This window comes from Prionailurus bengalensis, chromosome B4 (assembly GCF_016509475.1).
Source record: "Prionailurus bengalensis isolate Pbe53 chromosome B4, Fcat_Pben_1.1_paternal_pri, whole genome shotgun sequence".
Lineage (NCBI taxonomy): Eukaryota > Metazoa > Chordata > Mammalia > Carnivora > Felidae > Prionailurus > Prionailurus bengalensis.
In genome coordinates, this window is record NC_057358.1 from 103,580,867 (window position 1) to 103,595,969 (window position 15,103).

Below are 15,103 nucleotides of genomic sequence, written 5' to 3' on the forward strand. Positions count from 1 at the left end.
AAATAAAAAAAATATGAAAACTGAAAAAAAAATTAAAAAAAAAATAAAAACATTTTTAAAAAATTTTAAACTTATTAACTTTATTAAAATGTAATTAATTTGCTAAATAATGGCAAGATTTATTTTAATGTATTTTCTTTGCCCCAGTGCCATTTGTCTCCATTTTATTTTTTCTAATAGTTTTTCATTTGAAAACTTCCAAGTTGGGGCACCTGGGTGGTGCAGTAGGTTAAGCCTCCGACTTCAGCCAGGTCACGATCTCGCGGTCCGTGAGTTCGAGCCCCGCGTCAGGCTCTGGACTGATGGCTTGGAGCCTGAGCCTGTTTCCGATTCTGTGTCTCCCTCTCTCTCTGCCCCTCCCCCGTTCATGCTCTGTCTCTCTCTGTCCCAAAAAATAAATAAAAAACGTTGAAAAAAAATTTAAAAAAAAAGAAAACTTCCAAGTCATTTGGATTATTATTTACCCTTCATACATCTATTGTGTTTCTCATTTATTAATAAAATTTATATATGTATTGACTTGAGAATGATTCTTAGGTAATCACTGTGGACAGCACCTCAGAATTGATGCTGAACCACAAATAATTGCCTTCTGTATTTGATTTTCTTTAGTTAATTTGGTATCAATAGTAATGGAGTTTGATCTAATCCATACTTCTCTAGTTTCCCCATAAGAATTTGTGGTGTAACAGATCAAGTATCTTTCTAAGGACAAGATATACTGTTGTCTACTCCATTTCCTTTATCCCCCAAGCTTTTTCTTCTTTCATTGAAAAAAGAGAGAGAGAAAGATAGCTTTACAGTTGTTCTTATACGTGTTTTGGGTACATTTTTAAGGTAATATAGAACCACTTAATCTTTACTTGAATTGTAATTTTAGACATTAGTATAATTGAGCAATACTTATTAAGTTATATTGAAAAATATCATAAATTAGAAGATAAAGAAACCGCTACTATTCTTCCATTTGATTATATACTATATTATTTATATATTATATATAATATAATAAATATGTATATTTTATATACATTGAAATATTTATATGTAAATAATATATATTTATATATTAATCATCATATACATGAAAGTTTATCTGTCTTTGAAAAAATATATATTGGTAAATATGATAGAAACACAAGCTCTAGGGATGATATACGTTAATGAAAAGAAATTTATGAAAGAGGTGACTTGTGCAAAAGGTTTTATGTATCTTATTTCTCTCTCTATCCTCAAGTGCCTAGAACAGTGACCAACAGATGAGGGCTCAGTCTGTTGAATGATGGAGTGAATCAGTGATTATGGGGTCCTAGTCTAGAACTCTTTCTCCACCCTTGAAAGGTCAAACTGTATTGCCTTCAGATTAGAAATTTTGTGGGGAGATCAGTCTAAACAGTTATCGTTCTATATATAGATATACTGAAATGTTTTTGGAAAAGGGGATTCAAAGAATTAGCAAATTCTAGATGGCTCAGTTAGTTACGTGTCCGACTCTTGGTTTCAGCTCGGGTCATGATCTTGCAGCTTTGTGGGTTTGAGCCCTGAATTGGGCCCTGCACTGGCAGCATGGAGCCTGCTTGGGATTCTCTCTCTGCCCCTCCCCTGCTCGTGCTGTCTCTGGCTCTCTCAAAATAAATAAATAAACTTAAAAAACAAAAAAAAAATAGCAAAATACAGTTGTATCCATTTCATGTTTATCTCCCAGTTTTCTGAGCACCAGTTTTACTACCAGGCGGAACATGAAAATCTTGGTTGCAATAATCAAATAATATGCTCTGAGGCAAGAATGACTCACTCATCCATCTAGCCATTAACCATTATAAACATTTAGAAATATTTACATTAGTACAATGTCTAGGTTTTTTTTAATGATTACTTTATAGAGACAAAGGATAAAAAGCCTATGGAATGAAAGCTTCATACATTTCTTATATGGTTAATGTAAAACATAATTACATTCACTAGTTTTAAATAATATTTGTGGGAGCTGTGACATTAATTTTCAGTTCCTTTTTGTTATCTTAAAAGGGAAAAAAGGCCATTCTCTATTTATATTATACCCCTAATGTGCCTCTGTTCTAAATGGTATTTGCTAAAACTATACTAATGTGAAACAGCTAGGGAAATGAATTCAATGTTTTACCACATTGATCATAAGGGGTGTATTATTTTCTTTCCTGAAAATTTCATTCAAGGTTCCTTACATTCCTTTCACTCAAGGTTCCATAATTATATTTATAGATCACTTTATAGATCAGCAAACTTGGGGGAAGAGTTAATTAGCTATTCATAATCACACAAGGAGCCATAAACAAAAAGTAGACAAAAGCCAAGGGCATCTTTATCCTTGATCTATTACTCCTGTGGCACTGGGGAGTTTACTGGATGGCACTTTTGGTCACTTTCTAACTAGAATTTAAGTACTTGGTGCTTTATTTTAACCACTTATTAGTTTGTTTCTGTTTTTTTTTTTTTAATTGCTGCAAGAGTGAGGGAGTCCAAAATTAGAAACTCACATAATTCATTTGTAAAGCCAGCAGACCAAAATCAAACAACTCTTCAAACAACCTCAAGTAAAAAGTTAAAAGGCAACTTAATTGAATTTACCCACTACATATCATTGCATTTAGAGTCTTATGGATATTATTTTTCAATATGTTATTATAATCTTTATAAAGCCTTCAAGGTTTCTACTGTGCATTAATCATCCATAAACAGCTTTCTTTGGGAAGTTATTTTATTAATTAGTATGTTTCAAACAAATATTATGACATTTTAATTTGAGGAAATTGTTCCACATTATCCTATTTTTATACACATTTTTGAGAACAAAATGTAGAAATTCAACTTTACCTGTGTCTTTAAAGAATCTTACACATATTTAATTGTTAATAAATAGTAAATTTAGTCTATTTTCTAATAGACTTTCTTGTGAATCTTAAATTTTGAGCTAAGAACTTAAGGAATTTTTAAAATTTAATAATATACTTTAAACTGTTTCCCTCTTTATTCATTTTTTTAGTTCCAGGTGCAATATTTGATTTACAAGTTGCAGAAGTAGAAGCTACACAAATAAGAATTACTTGGAAGAGACCACGACAACCAAATGGAATCATTAACCAATACCGAGTCAAAGTGTTAGTTTCAGAGACAGGAGTAATTTTGGAAAATACTTTGCTCACGGGAAAAGATGAGGTATTGCACTTTCATGTCACCTCTTGGTGATCCCTTTCTTTTGGTTCTAGCCCTCATAATTTGGAAAAGTTTCCAGCATTCAAACACAAAATATTTGATAAGCATCATGGTTACAAAGTGAAGTAAATTTGGGCTATGTTGATAATCTAGCGAGGCCATATTTCCTTTTAGAATATATATTATTAGTTAAATGCTGTTATTCTTTTTCAGCATATAAAATGTTAATTGAGCAATTAAGCAGGACTAAAGGAGCTTCCATAAGTGAATATTATTATGGTAATTCAGTTAACTAATTGTTTAGAAACTCCTGTTATGATTTAAGCACTCCTTCCAGGCTATGCTGGCAATTTGGAATGGTTGCCAGTGAAAGGCACAGTAATTTAGCAGTTGTTGTTGACAAACGACTTGTCCTGTTCAGTCATTGGAAGCTAATTTTCTCAGGGGCACCAGGGTGGCTCAGTCAGTTAAGCATCAGACTTCAGGTCATGAACTCACAGTATGTGAGTTCGAGCCCCACGTTGGGCTCTATGCTGACAGCTCGGAGACTGGAGCCTGCTTCGGATTCTGTGTCTCCCTCTCTCTCTGCCCTTCCCCTGCTCACACACACTCTCTCTCTCTTTCAAATAAATAAATGTAAAAAATTAAAAAAAAAGAACCAAACAGAGTATGTTTGATTAAAGAAAGTAAATGACTAAATAAAGGAGATTAAATCATTCATAGACATAAAATAAGAGGACAATGTGTTTGCCACTATTCACAATGGAAGTCTTATCCCCCACCCCTTTTTTTTTGGTTAGAAGTACAGGCCTCACTGGTTTCCCTTACCTGTCTTTATTTACCTTACCCAGCCAGCTATTCACCTGTGAGTTTAAGCCTCCAGATTAGTCACATCCAGGTATGGGTACAAAAATAAATGTACTTAGTACCAATGAGTGCAGCAATCACTGGGCCTTGCAGACACTACCTGATGGCTATTCAGCAGTTGGCTTCTACTGTTTTGGTCCAGAATCACTGTTTTTTTTCTAGCTATTTTTTCTGTGCTATTATTTTTCCCCATACATATTGTCCTCTCTATTTCTAGTCTCAGCCTTCTTCCACTTCTCGTACCTACTTGAAAATTGATGTTACTATGTTCTCAATGCACTCTGGCTGCCCAGGATTTATTGCTCCAAATTATTCACCATCTCCAGCCCAGGATTAAAATTCAATCCTATGTTTACTCCTTTTCTGTGTGCAAAAGATGTGAGTTATACTTTCTTTAATACTCTAGTTGACAACTCAGACGAAGGGCAAAGTTTAAACCTTTGCTCCTGCTAAGATAGTCTTAAATTAGATAGTTAGCTGTTTTGGGACTGGGTGACAGCTCTCCCACTTCTGTTAATGACATCTGTTGAATAGCCAGCCACACCTGTTTTTCTCTTGAAGCTAAGACGTTCTAGAAAGGCTTCTTTGTGATTCTGTCTCTGTTGACATAGCTTGTAATCCCTGTGATATACGGAAAAGGACATGAGCTTTGGGGTCATATAAATCTGGGTTTATATCCTGGTCACTTAACGGGCTCCACAGTAGAGAGATTGAGAGCATGGACCTAGGAGACAGAATGCTTGGGTTTAAAGCTTTGTTTTGCCATCATGGCTAGTTTAACCTTAGGAAAGTTGGCCTGACCCTTCTGATCTGTACAGTTTGTTCTTCTCAAAGATAGAGATTATAAGAGTCCCTATGACAAAGGTATTAATAATTACTTAGTAGGTTAATGTGCATAAAAGAGGTAGAACTATACCTGGCATATGGTAAGTGCTATGCTACATAATTGTGACCTGTTGTGGTTATTAACGATGGCATTGAAGCTTTCACCCCATTTGACATTCATTATTAGCTTCCTTATCCTCTCTCAATAAAAGGAAACATAACACTTCTCCTTATTTCTATGATGGTATCTTTCTTTATTAGATCAGGCCCATTATTGGTATTTTGGCTCTCCCATGTGACTGGTGTTTGGGTTCATCTTTCAGGAAGTTGATGTAGCAGAGACTCTAAATCCCAACTGACTTGGGTCCTAGTCCTGGCTCTCCCTTTTCTAACTCTATAACCTTGGACAAGTCAAATTTTGGAGATGTGGTGCCCTCATTTTAAAAGCAGGGCTTATACACCCACCTTACAGGGTGAGAAGTAAAGGAGATAAAAGATGCAATCTCTAGTTTAATGTGTTCATTTATTATCCTTTTTTCTTGACCTTGATACAGGATAAGGACTCTTTCCTTTCATTCATTCTGACTTTTCAAAGTATGGCCTCCACACCCTTTCACAAGAATTCTCTTAAATCCCTGAAATCTTGTTAGAACTCACCAGTGACATCTAAGTGTCAAATAAGGTGGTTGTATATTTTTAAGTGTCCCCATCTTCCTTGTCTTCTCCAAAATCCATCTTTCTGTCCTCCCAGGCTCCAGCTTTTTACTTTTTTCTCCCTCATGCTTCCTCCACTTTCATATGCTGTAACTTTGTAAAACTTTGGTCTTGTTTAATGAAAAAAAAAAAAAAGAAAAAGCTAGTTCTCCTATAATTTTTTAACTCCTTCACTATAAAGGTATTCCAGACAGTTCTGTTTTCAGCCATCTCATTACACATTTTTTTAAAGTTTATTTATTTATTTTGAGAAAGGGGTGGTGAGGAAAGGCAGAGAGAGAGACAGAAGGAGAGAGAAAATTCCAAGCAGGCTTTGCACTGTCAGTGCAGAGCTCCATGTGGGACTTGATCTAATGTGCTGTGAGATCATGAAGTGAGCTGAAATTAAGAGTCAGATGCTCAACCAGCTCAGCCACCCAGGTGTCCCTCATTACACCTTTTGATGATCTCACAGTTTTAATCACAGCTTCCCACCTGCACTATTCCTTTGCCTTGCTTTCTACTCTGATCTTTCTCTGACACTATATTCATAATTATAGCCATTTCTAGGGAGGTTCTGTCAGAGGTTATCACATCTAAACTCATTTACCCCTCATAAAAACAAAACAAAACAAAAATCCTTTTGGGGATGGTGGCCTGGTTCATGATCAGAAGGAGGAGACAAAGCTGAGGTGAGGAACAGATACTAGACAGAGATCCTGGGACAGTGATGGAGATCTATGAATGTTTTCACAAGACACATAAGAAGAAAGTCTGTCCAGGCAATTAATAGTTTCAGTTATCAAGAACAAGTCCTGGAGAGAGACTAATTTGAAACCTATATAGCAGACAACTAGGCTTAGGATTCCTTTACCCCTTGGATTACACCACAGATCTCTGACCTGAAGGTCATTGTCTAAGCATTTAGGATATTTCTCTTTTCAGATCATGGCACCATCCTCCTCTCTGTCATAAAGACTCAAAACCAGGGGGCTACCTCTGACTTTGGTTATACTTAGCATTCAATAGTCATTCAATGTTAAGCCAGTTATTATTACCTCCAAAGGGTGACCTTCGTGTATGGTATTTCATTACTGTGTCTCCACCCCAGCTCAGGATTGCATACTCTCTGGCCTGGACTGTTGTTACCTTACTACATTAGTTTTCCATTATTGTATAACAATTTGCCACAAATGTAATTGTTGTGTAACAATTTGCTATAAACTTAAGACAACTAATTTATTTATTATCTCATGGTTTCTGTGGGTCAAAAATCCAAACAGCTTAGATGGATTCTCTACTTAGGGTCTCACAATGCTGCAATCAAGGGCTGATTGTGCTGTGTTCTCATCTGGTGGCTTGACTGGGAAGAAGCCATTTCCAGGCTCATACAGAGTTTCAGCAGATTTAATTTCCTTGTGACTACAGAACTAGGGCCTCAGCTTCTTGTTGGCTCTTTGACTGGAGACTAGACTTAATTCCAGCTTGTAGAGGCCTCCCACAGTTTTGCCACAAGGATTGTCACAACATGGCCATCTACTTCATTATGCCAGCAAGCAGAATCTATATAGTGTAATATAGTGTAATATAATCATGGGAATGCTATCCTCTCTCCTTTGCCTTATTCCATTGGTTAGATGAAAATCATCCCTCCCTTGCAACAGGAGGGGATTATACAAATGCATGAATAGCAGGAGGTAGGGATAATAGGAGGACCACCTGAGAGACTGTCCACCACAGTCTCCCAGCCAACTATTTTATATTTCACAAATCTATTAGAATAATCCTTCCAGATTTTAATATATTACTTAAATTAGAGATATAACCAAATAAGACTTGAGAACAGATGGGGCAAGTACATATCTATTTAAGAAATCTAACTCCTCAGTATCATAGCAGAAAGTCAATAGATACTATCTGAAATAATTGAGTCTTAACAGAGCAGTATAAGAATATTATTTAGTGATTGTAGAAGTAAACACCATGTGTATATCATGATGTATATTGTGTATATCATGATGATGAAACTTAAGAAGTATTAACTTATAATCATCTTATGCTAGGCTTCATCTGATCTCATTACCCTTATTGAAATTATTTTTCCAGTGTCCTCTAATGGTTTGTTTGTTTCTTAATAAATAGCGGTTATTGAAACATGCTGAAACATGTATAAGATTTTACTTTCAATTATTTAAGCAAATACTTGAAAAATATACTAGAAAATTTAATCTCAGTGTTTGAAGACTTTTATTTAAACTTCCAAATTTATATATGAATCTCATGTATAATATAGTTAATATATCATTGGGAATACAGCCTCTGCTAAAATATTTGATGAACTCTGATAATAAGGTACTTGCTACCACAGAATCAACTCCTCTTCAATGAACTTTAAAATATTCTTCTTTATGGCCTCTCAGGCATGTATTTATTAAGTAATTATACAGTTCCCGGCAGTCTGTTAGGTCAGAAGATAAACAGATGAATAAGAAACTATCCTATTCTTTACCTGGTTTGAATGGAACTATTTGTCTTCTAATGTTTACCAGTTTGTCCCATGTCTCCTCTCTAGACCCACATGGTAGATTATAGTGCCTTTGAGCTTGGCATTTGGAACTAGGGAAATGTGTTTCAATCCTACCTCTGTTGTGACTAGTGTTGTGAACTTGAACAGGCGACTGTAAAATGGAGTTCTTTTTTTTTTAATTTTTATAAGTTTTTATTTATTTTTGAGACAGAGAGAGACAGAGCATGAGCAGGGAAGGGGCAGAGAGAGAGGGAGACACAGAATCTGAAGCAAGCCCCAGGCACTGAGCTGTCAGCACAGTGCCCGACGCGGGGCTCGAACTCACAGACTGCGAGATCATGACCTGAGCCGAAGTCGGACGCTTAACCGACTGAGCCACCCAGGCGCCCCTGGAGTTCTTAATACCTAACTCTTTGGGCTATAATGAAGTGATATCACATGGGTGAAACTACTTAGCACTGTATTTGATAGTTTTCAATGTTAGTCTTTGTAGTAGTAACAGCAATATACAATGATTTCATTTTTTATCATTTGAAGATGATGGCCATGCTTTCCCTAAGGATTAACCTCCTCAGTTTCTCATCAGCTATGATTTCTAGATCCTTCATATTATTGATTAGTCTCCTGTGTATATTTTCCAGTTTGTCAATGAGTCTCTTAATCAGCTGAACACAGTATTCCATATGTAATTTGATTAGATCCAAATTGAGAAGAACTATTTTCTTCTTTAATGTTCATTTCCCACTTATATCAATGCAAAGAATAAAATTAATTTCTTTGTAAGGCTCATTCCACTTAGACTGAAGTCTGTAAAACCCTAAAGTCATCTCTCCATGGACTACTCTTAAGTTGAATTTCACACTCAGATCTCATCCTGTACTTGTTCTTCTGGTATAATCCTGGGGCAATTTTTCCCCAAAGATACCATTTTACTGCCTAGTGTTACAAATTTCTGCGATTCATACAGATACATCTTTTCATCTGATGTGTTTCACAATTATATCAATATTTGTCATTCGTGAACCTGAGAAGAAAGCCAGCTGAATGCTTTATCAATTGCTACAGAATGAAGCTGACAGGACTCAAGAGTAGTTTAGGAATGCTTGAGATAAAGTTTACTTTGTTGACCATTAGGAACAGAAACAGAATTAAGCTTTAAGAATTTGTCGCCCAAATAACATAAAATACCCATTAGATTTCCAAACACATGCTAATTGCAAACCTTTCTTTTTGCCACAGCTTAATAACAGATAGCATAAATCATGTTATAGTCTATAATAAAATATAGAAGCATTTCTTAAGAATAAGTCAAACATTTCATTAATTCAATCCAGTAGACTTTTAGTGAGTCTAAATTGATAGATATAATAGAGATTAAAAAAATAAAATCACATTAGCTGTAATGAAGGTTATTACATGTAGAATCAGGTTGGTTTATACAGATGGATTAGGAATTTAACTCCAAAGAACTTCTACTTCTTTCACATAAATTCCAAGGATTCCTGGGTAGCATATGAGAGGCCTTTCATGTTGATGAACTGTGACATTCTCTAACTGTTGTGCTCAACCAGGGGAGATTTTTGCTATCCAGTTGGCAATTCCTGGGGACATTTTTCTTTGTCACAATTGGGGAGATGCTTCCAGTGGGTGGGGACCAAGGATGCGGCTAAACTTCCTACAACAACAACAAAAATTATTTAACACAGACTGTCAGTAGTGCTGAGGTTGAGAGCCCTGGACTAACTCAACGAGTCTAAAACCTTTCAGAGTTGCAGTGGGCCTCTTTTCCCTTCCATTTCCCTCATCTCCACTTTAGCCCCTTCCAGTTACTGTCTTAAGTTCTAGTTCTTTCCCATAATTTTTGCCCATAAAATATTTTTTTCATCCTTTTTAAAACCCAATATCAAATGCCTTTTTAAAAAGGCGAAGTGTGAGAAATATTCATGGCATGGCCCTCTCAGTGATAACTAATAACATTCTGGGTTGTTACAAAACTGATGTTCAAATCATTGCCCTAGTTAGGAAGGGACTTTCCAGAATACCAGAATTTGGGAGAAATTCAGACAGAATTATTGAGGTCAGCTCTTACATTGAAATGGCATTTGTCAACAGAGATGATTAACTTAGCTAATTGATGGGATGCTATGGCTTAACTTTCAATAATTTATCTGACATGGAGTATAAAATATTGGGAGATTGAATGCAAAATTATAGTTCACGGGAAAATTGTTTGTACTACCTCATTGTACCTTCTGCAGTCCTTTGTATACAATAGATTCTCAAAGAGTGACTGATTGATAGTGGAAACAGCTGTGTGGTTCAGGCATAAACTATTGACTGGAATACCAGAGCATCTCTGAATTATGTGTTTGTGATTCATGCCCTTCCTGATTTCCCTGTGGAGGCAGAGCTGAAGTGAGCCGTTGGAAGATAGAAGACCTTTAACTTGTCCAGTATAGAGTTCCCTATCCAGAGTTCTTTATCACAACATTTTTAGAATAGATCCTATAGGTGTCCCCCTGCTTTTCATCACAATATTTTTCTGGCTAAGAATGTAACAAAATTTAGATAATTTTATTTTATAAATATCATTTGGAGAACTAGCTTTCCTTAGATCTTTTCTCCATTCTTTTCTCTCTCAGAAAAGTTATATTTAAACGGCCTGTCTTTGTAGATGATTACACAAACTGCCTAAAAGTTCCTTGCCTTCTTGAGATTTTTCCTGAGCACCTCTTACTTTTTTTAAATACTAAGTATTGATGTTATTTAGGAGTAAAAACCCTGTTTTTAGCTCTAGGATAAAGATACCCCCCCAAAAGTAAGATAATTAACAGACAGGTTTACCAAAAGTTAGACATAAATAAAACCTTTATATGTATTATTAATTTTGAGGGTACAAGAGCATGGAGTTGGGAAAGAATAAAATAATTTTCTTTTTTTTCAAAATGGGTTTTTGAGGTTAGCTTTGAAGCAGAACTTGAAAGGGAATAGACCAAAAGTGGGTAGTTCTTGCAGTGTTTTCTATTTTTTCAAAATGATTTTATCTTGGGAAATTTTGAACAGATATAAGTAGAGAATGTAGTAACTCCCTATTTGCCCATCACCTGGATTCAGTAATTAACATCCTGCCATTCTTGTGTCAGCTGTTTCCTATTGTTGCTGTTGCTTGGATATATTTTAAGATAAATTCCAGACTTCATTTTGTTCCTCCATGCCTAACTAAGAACAAATCTCTAAAAGTCATGGACATTTTGGTTCATACAGTGATTCCATCCCCACAAATATCAGAATTACTAATATATCTTGGTATCATCTAATATCTAGAACATATTCAAATTTCCCTGATTGTCTTCAAAGCCTATGTTGGTATGTATATATACGTATATATGTATTTATGTATATATGTATATATACGAATTAGAATTCAGAGTCTACACAATTCATTTGGTTGTTAAGTTTCTTAAGGCAACATTTACTTCGATTAATGTTTAGTCTTATTTTCAAGGTTGAAAAACTACACAAAATACCTAATTCTATTTGGCCCAAATACCCTTTCTTCAATTAGTTATGCTGTGTTGGGAAGGCGAAGGGAGAGAGTCACCTTGCTATCCAAATAGACACTCCTACTGTATCTATCTGTAATGTGCCCTGATATTTTCACTTCAATGTCTGTTACTTTGGTGAACTTGACATGTGTGAATTACATTATGGGATCCAGGAGCAATTGCAGGTACTTAAAATATTCGTTAGGTCGAGAGCCTTGGATAGGCTGATTAAATAGTCTTTTTTTTTTTTAATTTTTTTTTCAACGTTTATTTATTTTTGGGACAGAGAGAGACAGAGCATGAACGGGGGAGGGGCAGAGAGAGAGAGAGACACAGAATCGAAGCAGGCTCCAGGCTCTGGGCCATCAGCCCAGAGCCTGACGCGGGGCTCGAACCCACGGACCGCAAGATCGTGACCTGGCTGAAGTCGGACGCTTAACCGACTGCGCCACCCAGGCGCCCCTGGATAGGCTGTTTAAAAGCTATTACCATGCAGCTCTGTTCTTGTCTATAACTTCAATTGATGATAGATAAATTACCATTATTGATGTATCAAGCAGGCATGCAGGCCTCTTATGCCTCATATACAAATGAGAACACACAGACAAGCAAAACATATTTTAATAAGGCAGTATGCCTAAAACACTTAGTTTTGAAGGTGGATAGTTTTAAAATAGTCTAGTTATGAAACCTTTGTATGAGGATGTCTAATTTTATAATAAAGTAACTAACTCCAATCAGAAACAAGTATCTCCTTCATTCAAAAATATGGCATTGATCTCTTAAGATAATGGAGTGATGAGAATGTGTCAAAATGATGCAGGAATTTAGTAGCTTTAGAATGAAATCTGGGAATGTAATGGAGACAGTAGTCATGGAAATAATATTATCTTTTTGCAAAGTGTGATTCCAAAGTTACTAGTTTTTTTTAACTAAATATTTGAGTGAAGTATTTAAGTGTAGCTTAATAACAGCTATTAAGTGTAGCTGTTACAAATGGTCATTGTAAATGTCTGTCTTTAATTACAGTATATAAATGATCCCATGGCTCCAGAAACTGTGAACATAGTAGAGTCAATGGCAGAATTATTTGAGGGTTCAGCAGAGATATCTTCAGACCTGTACTCGCTTGCTTCAGCTATATATAACAGTCATCCACATAACTTTCCTGTGAGGAACAGAGCTGAAGACCAGCATTCGACAGTTGGTAGGTACAATTTTTATGTTCGTTGAAGCATTTTCAATGCCCCAGTACTAGCTAGCACAGATATGAACCTTAGCTTAGAGTTCAACCAAATTATTAATGGTTCACGGGCTAGAGTCAGATTTTTTTCTTCTTCAACTGTTGGATAACCTCATGCAGCAAATGGATATGCCACACAGGCAGGAACTGGCCCCTCCTAACCCATTTGACCTTCCTCCTAGAGAAAGTAGCACCCTAGAGTCTTTGGCCAAGCTGCATAGACAATCAGTTATTACAGTTGCCAAAGCAGGTGTGATGGGGAGGGATTAACATATCTTCAAATCATTTACAGGCCTCACACTCTCTGCAGCTTTTGACTAATAGGTTTTCAAATGTCACTAAAGGTAAATAGGTCAGAAAGTTACAACCTAGTGCATGGGGTGATAAACAGGTGTAGGTGACCCCAATGACGTGGTGATGTCATTAGTATATACACTTGCTTGTCAGGGTCAATGGATCTTACTGTTTCTAAAAGAAGAATGTCATAAATAGCAAATTAAAAATATTTGGTTACACAACACAGATCTGAATGACCCTCTGGTCACTCTAAAATGCTAAGTTAGAAGAACATTTTTCTCATTGCCTTTTTTTCTGTTTAGTTGTTTCATTCCAAATTAGAGATGTTATTTTGCTGATGGAATAATTAGTCAACTATGTCACATTACATTCAATATGTGTTTTTTCATTTACTGATCCATTTTTTTCCTGTGCAAAGATGAGCAACACTAAAAATTAAGAAGCCTACAATTTCTGATACAGACGTTTCCTTGAGTACCTTGTTTGGCCTAATTTTTATTTAACATTGTTGGAAGCATATGTTCTTAATAAAAAAAATAACATTACTTGAAATCCTTATTCAGACATATTTATGTGTCAGTTACCCAAGCATGCTTGCTTTATAGCTCCATGGGCTTTAATAAAGGTATGGAGATCTTTAAGTCCAAATAAAAGTCTCATTTCTATAACATTCACTTGCTACATACCATTGGCTTATAACATTTTAATTTGTTATATTACCTAGTCTTTCATTTAATAAAATCGCTAGCCCGTCCCTTTGAGAAGGTTTTGTTTTCTCATTAATCTCATATTCCAGGATGTATTTATTATTAATTATGCATGTTTATTATTTATACATATTGTTATTATTTCATTTAAAGGAGTACACGAAGAAATTAATGGCGAATGTGAAATCAAGTTTAAGATTTCACTCTGTGAGGAAACATAATTTTGATCATAATTTTTTAAAACTGATTTCAAATAGGAACTGCAAGGAATCTGTATATCACTGACGTTTCTGCTGAGCAGCTGTCTTATGTTATCAGAAGACTTGTACCTTTCACTGAGCACATGATTAGTGTATCTGCTTTCACCATCATGGGAGAAGGACCACCAACGGTTCTTAATGTTAGGACACATGAGCAAGGTAAGAATGTATTTCCTTTGAAATAATTACCTACAAATATTGCTCTTACACATTATAATACTTTTTTTCTTTCATTCACATTAATTGTTCATTCTTCTTTACAAGTGCCAAGCTCCATTCAAATTATAAACTATAAAAATATTAGTTCTTCATCTATTTTGTTATATTGGGATCCTCCAGAATATCCCAATGGAAAAATAACTCATTATACAATTTATGCAATGGAACTGGATACAAACAGAGCATTCCAGATGACCACCACAGAAAACAGCTTTCTCATAACAGGTAGAACAATCTTTTTTAAAACATTCCTGTTCTGATGAAAATATGCATCTTTCTGCCTCGAACACTGCCGGACACATGCTGCATCATTTCAGACTTCGTTGTGCTGTGCTGCCGTGGATATCTTGAAAAATACGTGCATGAGTAACTTGATTAGATGGTTTTCTTTATCTATATTTATCTGCAAAGAAATGACATCATCAGGTTACAAGTATCATAGGTATATGTTTAACACAGGGAACTTTAGGGGTGCCTGGGTGGCTTAGTCGGTTAAACGTCCGACTTCAGCTCAGGTCACGATCTCACCTCAGCCCGCATCGGGCTCTGTGCTGACAGCTCAGAGCCTGGAGCCTATTTCAGATTCTGTGTCTCCCTCTCTCTCTGCCCCTCCCCTGTTCATGCTCTGTGTCTCTCTGTCTCAAAAATAAATAAACGTTAAAAAAAATTTTAAACACGGGGAACTTTATATCTGTTACATCGAAATGAAGTGTTACAACCTTGAATGA

General features: G+C 35.7%; 1 protein-coding gene across 1 annotated transcript in view; it reads left to right on the forward strand.

Annotated features, from left to right (window-relative positions):
- Positions 1-15,103, forward strand: part of PTPRQ (protein tyrosine phosphatase receptor type Q) — a 238,357-nt gene that overhangs the window by 45,349 nt on the left and 177,905 nt on the right. The window contains 4 exon segments of the mRNA XM_043564288.1: positions 3,023-3,195; positions 12,679-12,856; positions 14,154-14,315; positions 14,421-14,600. Of these exon segments, the coding sequence (XP_043420223.1) occupies positions 3,023-3,195; positions 12,679-12,856; positions 14,154-14,315; positions 14,421-14,600 (693 nt within the window).